This window comes from Kryptolebias marmoratus, linkage group LG16, assembly GCF_001649575.2.
Source record: "Kryptolebias marmoratus isolate JLee-2015 linkage group LG16, ASM164957v2, whole genome shotgun sequence".
Lineage (NCBI taxonomy): Eukaryota > Metazoa > Chordata > Actinopteri > Cyprinodontiformes > Rivulidae > Kryptolebias > Kryptolebias marmoratus.
The window spans coordinates 8,618,085-8,623,784 of NC_051445.1; the positions used below are offsets into that span (position 1 = coordinate 8,618,085).

At 38.9% G+C, this 5,700-nt stretch overlaps 1 protein-coding gene across 1 annotated transcript; it reads right to left on the bottom strand.

Annotated features, from left to right (window-relative positions):
- Positions 1-415: 415 nt before the first annotated feature.
- On the bottom strand, positions 416-4,961 carry trim35-28 (tripartite motif containing 35-28). The gene is made up of 7 exons (XM_017415289.2): positions 4,827-4,961; positions 4,236-4,754; positions 2,797-2,892; positions 2,331-2,561; positions 2,207-2,229; positions 1,927-2,045; positions 416-1,744 (listed from the first exon to the last, which is right to left on the bottom strand). Exons 2-7 carry the CDS (start codon positions 4,659-4,661, stop codon positions 1,206-1,208), a joined length of 1,434 nt encoding a protein of 477 aa, XP_017270778.1. The 5' UTR covers positions 4,662-4,754; positions 4,827-4,961; the 3' UTR covers positions 416-1,205.
- Between the last annotated feature and the right edge of the window lie 739 nt (positions 4,962-5,700).

Sequence of the window (5,700 nt, forward strand, 5' to 3'; positions counted from 1 at the left end):
TCAGTACAGATGCTGTTGTTTGGGTGTTTGGGAATCGCGTGCCCGTCGCAGGAACGCGCATCGCATTTTTTGGCAATTATGATTTTGTCAGGTTGCATCCCCTGCTAACTTGGAGAAATAAAGAGTTCGGAATGATTTCAGCTTTTCTACATAACCACACTTGTTCTCTGAGCTAATGGTATGAGGAAAATATTTGGGGACAACAGACAGGAGATGCAGATATTGGCAGGCTCAGTATTTGCTTTGTTAAAAAATGCATCTCCTCCTCTATCAAAGGAATAGACAGGTCTGGGTGATCCAATGCTTTAACTATTATGGTGTTGATAGAAAAAGCGAGGAATTGCAACACAGCAGAGAACATATTCAGCACTGACCAATGAATAGTTTCAGTAGGTATAAATTATAAAACAAAAACAACAGATTTCAGTTGATTTATTATAAATTGTTATGGCTATAACATGCATGTTTTAGGAGTGAATGTAAAAAGGTCACAGCACATCTTTTATAAAGGCAGGTGTTTCCTGATAAGACAGGTCTGAAAGTGACAACAGATCAAGGAATCTGAACATGTAAAAAGAACTCAAACAAGAAACTGAAGTTAATTTTTTAAAGTTATTAATGTTGATTTTAAATGAAAAAAAAACAACTACCAAAATAAATTTAAAGACAAACAGTTAATATCCAAAAATAGTATGAAAACATGCTCTTTTTTTTTTTTTTTGGTATTTTTCAGATATTAATCACAATCCACAAGATCATGTTTTCATTTAGTCAAACTGCATCACCATCAACCACCATAAATGGCTTTTGCCATTATTTTATCAAATATATTTTGGCTTCACACTACCAGGTAAAAGCGCACAAATATTTCTCAATTGAGTTTCTTTTAGCGAAGGCACAAAAGCAGAAACTGGTCTTCATTATCGTAGATGACCATTAAATAGTGTCATGCTTTGAAAACATCTCAAAGTCTGCAGTTTCCTTTTATGGTTGTAAGCACATTAATCATTTGTAGCATCAATAAATCAATAAATCTCATCTTCATTCTGATCGTTCATACATATTTGTAAACTACTTGTTTGGTAAAGTGTTTTTGAGCTGACAAGTTCTTAATTTAATTAAAGAAAAGGAAGTGGTTTGAATATTTATTTTAAAATATGCAGCTTCAGGTAAGTAAGCCTCTCTCTCTGTGATGTTATGTTTTTTTATGACGTGTGCACAGCCATTTTTCCAGGAGCCAGAATCATAGGAGTAGTATGGAGCCCGGGGCCAAAAATCGGATACAACATTTCTTCAAATTTGTGTGAGAGAGTGACCAAGTGCTTTTCTCTGCCCCCGTCCCAAAATGACACCTCTCCCTTTTCTATATTTAGCTTGACGCGGATCTTTTCGGGACACTGCTGCACCGTTAGCTCCGTCCGGTCAGGTGCAGTGAAGGCGGTGTACACCCCTTTACTCAGCCCGATTGCCCACACACCACGACTTGTTGAGAGCGTGAACTTCTTCTTGCGGGTGACAGTCTCTTTGCACACTCCCAGAATCCACTTGGGGTTGTCACCGACGATAACGTCCCACTTGTACTTGCCGGAACTGTAACCTTCAGCACCGAGGACGAAGACGCAGGGATCGAAGCGCTCGAGGTTTTCGGGGACGGTCAGGCGCTCTGAGCTCTCCTTCACAGTGGTGAGATCAGCATTCAACGACAGCCATGGAGAGGCTGAGTTTGGATCCAGCACAACTGGATCTGCACACACAAAAACACCATTTTGTTGTTAATTTCTCATAAAAATACATAAACATTTTGACTGTCTTAGACAAAGACAGTAGAATGCTTGTTGTACCATAATTCCAGTCATGTTTTTTTCCCCCCTTTTTGTTCAGATTGTGTCAAAACCAAACTTTTTCCTCTCACTGAGTAATACTTACAATATTTGACATGAGCTTTCATTTCCTTCCATATGTTGTACCTCAGAGCGCCAACATGCTTGCCCATGTTCAAAAGGGAGTCGAAAAGAAAGCTAGGCTCAGGTTCAGTCCACTGGGCTCTACAGCAGACACAAGGATAAATCACTAAAATACAACACATCTGTAAAATGTGAATCCCTAAATTGATTTTATTCCAATATTTGACAAGCATACAAATGTTTTTTATATTGAACTTATTGATTTCTATATAAATATTAAGATATGCTGAGAAGTATCTTACTTTCTTTTTATATTCTGGAAATTCTGCAACAAAAAAAGAGAGATTGACATTGATTTGATGAGAGTTTTGAAATAAAATGAACTGTCAGATATAAACCAAGGTGGGGCGCGCTGCCTTTGCTTACCCGTAGAAGTGGCAGATCCTCATTGCCCATCTCTTTCTTCAGAGAATCGATGAGCTCTTTTAGACTTTCGATGTCCTTTTGTACATCATCAGACATTCTCTGTATGGAGTTGATCTTGTCCCTCTCCTCAGTGGACAAATCATTTAGTCGCTTCGTTTCTTCATCATAAAGCACCTTGTGGAGCTTTTCAAATTCTGCCTTGATAGTTTTCTCTGCTTCTCCAGCCTGATACTGTAACAAGTCAAAGGAAAAAATTAAAACGATGTAGATGATTTGTCTTGTTATACACATAAATGTATGGACTATAACACTCAAAATTTTCATTTCCTGTTCCTACTATCAGTTTAGATCCTCAAGTCTTGTTGCGTTTTTGTAACACAATCTTTGACTCATGAATCATTAATCAGTTTAATAATTATACACACAAATGTAATGTGAACGTCGTGAGACATGGCAGTAACTTTACCTTGATATATTCCACTGCATTGCTGAACTTCTTAGTCATGTTTTTGTACGATTCCACTTTCTTTTCAAAAATCTGGACTTTGTAGCCAAGCTCCTTCTGCAAGTGGTCAACAAAGAAACGAGACCTGCTTTAGACAAGAGACCAGAGCTGTGCCAAAATAAGAGTAAAACTCATTTCCAATCCAGTTTCACAGTTTAAAATATTACCCACAAGTTTCCAGAAAAGAAAACCTGAAATTTGCCCTTTTTGTTGAAAGAATTTACAGGAATGTGAACCAGTTATAATTGAAGTAACTGATGGATAAAATAATTCAAATAAAATGAAAAAACAAAGCAAAACTCTGCTAAATACACTTTATGAACATGTAGGGCACTGAAAAAGATACACGTTTGCTAGGTTACTTTAAAAAAATATCAACATTTACAGTAGAATAATGCACTCACTTAATTGTTTGACTCTTTGGGCCTAAAAAGCCTAGAAAATCATCAAGTTTTCCCTTATTTGTAATGATGTGACATACAAATATACAAGTTGAAAACTTGTAAGGTCTACTAGTTAATGAAAGGAATAGCATTCAAAAACTGAATTACCTAAAATCATCATTCTGAATCAACAATTTGTTGAAGAAATGTTGATCTTTAGAGTGCATTTTTTAATCCGCTGTGTTTAAATTAAACAAATGTTACTATGAAGCCAAGTTCATGTGCTTTTTTATGTGGACTGGAAAAGTCTCACTGAGCCTTCAGTGCACAACCACACTGAAAACATTAGTACATAAAATGAAGCAGAAGGTTCTTGCACTCTTGATGACACACAATAGGACTTTGATCAACCAGCCTTCACACTAAATAGCATGATCTTTGCCTGCCAATCAATTTAAATCAATTCAGTTAGCAGTATTTAAATAGCGCCAATTCACAACGAAAGTCCTCTCAGGGCACCATGCAACAGAAATCATAAATCCAGTTCAAATCCTATTATAATACAACACGTTCACATACGGAACATTATGAAATGCCAATTATCAAAAGTTTTATATCGATCTATCCATTCTTTGCACTTCTTCAGTCTAACATTCTCACATACAAATATTGATGCCACATCATGGCCTGAGTTTAACTTTCCACTGCAGGAAAACTGAAAACTTGTTCACTTGTTTTAACCCAGGATCAACCCTTTGCTCTAACTAGTGAGCCAAACAGTGAAGGAAGTCTGTAAGTTGTTCTACAGCAGAAAAACTAATCAGCAAATGGAGGAATTTCAGTTCAGCAGGTCTAATTACTTCTGCTTCAGGCAATGAGGCCGGCTGCTGTTCATTCTTAGATTGCGTAATATATATATTCCTATATTAGTCAACCTGCTGCATGGGCACTTTTTGTCGTGGTTTTAAAGTATCTGGCTGAGGGAGCCATATTGTTGTTTGAACTCGGTGCCTGTACCTTGCATATGTTCGTGCCTTCTTTCAGCGGCCACAGTCGGTGCGTGTTATGCAGGGCCACGCAATCCACGCACACGGGGCCCTCATCCTTCTCGCAGTAGAGCTCCAGCGGCTTCAGGTGCAGGTTGCAGCAGGTTTCCTCCTCGATGGCTCGACTCGGGGGGACTCGCCTGTTGGGCTGCTTGAGGAAAGTCACGGAGGCGTCGTTGAGCGCGCGGTTCGGGATGGCGCTCCCCTCCCTAAACTCGACCCTGCACACCGGGCACTTGCTGCTGAAACGCGAGCTCTTCGCCAGACACTCCCGGCAGAAGCTGTGAGTGCATGGCAGCAACATGGGGTCCTGGAAGACGCCCTGACACACGGGACAGGTGAGGTCCTGCTGGAGAGGGAGCGTGTCCTCTGACATCTCCTCGTCCATGTCAGCCATGGCTCCAAACACGGCCCCGGCCTGCTTTCAGTTTAAAACGGAACGGAAACACTCGATGGGATGTCTCTCACGCCCTCACGCGTTTGACAAGACCTAAAAACAATTAAACAATTAATCTAAGAACAGATAGAGAGTATAAAAACACGTCCGTGAAACTATTTTTACCCTGCGCTGTAGGCTCCCGAGTTTCTTTTACTTCAAAGTTCACTTCCGTGTTTCTGTGACGGGCAGAAAACACCAGCTGTGTTTTTACAACACTGCCCCCTAGCGGATGAGGAGGTTCTGACCAAAATCTTACTGACTACACAAAGAGTTTCTGAACTACGAGACTTGAGGCCTTCCTTTATACAGTAGTAGTGGTGTCCAACCCTGGTCTTGGAGGGCCACTATCCTGCATGTTTAAGATGTTTCTTTGTTTTAAACCTGATTTGAATGAATGATTAACAGGTTTCTGCAGAACTTGAAGACCTGCAGGGAAACATTTGAAACATGCAGGATAGTGGTCCTCCAGGACCAGGATTAGACACCACTGCTTTTAGTCATGCACTTATTCTTACACATAAGATTATTAATTTTTTCTATATTTTAATAAATTATGGACCACTACTTTTTGTTCTTAAAGTTCACATTTTTAGATCAAACTGTAAAGGGTTATTAAAGATTACAAATATAATACTGTGTTTTTTGCTTTTACATATCTTGACTCTTTTTAAGAATTTGTATTCATTATTTTTTAGTCTAAGAGTCCCTCTGCTCCTCTTTACAGCAAACATTTGCGTGGGAGTGTGTGTGTGTCTACAGAGCCTTGTAAAGGATATGTCGAGGTGGGAGAAACAAAAACAAACAAACAAAAAAAACAATGATTTTGCTTTCCCTTGCAATACTATTGTTTCACCTTGGGCTGGACTGATTGATTGAATTTATACAGTAAAAATAATTCACATACATATTTTAATGGAACATGCATTAAAATACTTGGCTGACACAAGTATTTGTTTTGTACTTTTGCACAGGATCTTCTGTTGCACCAAATAAACAT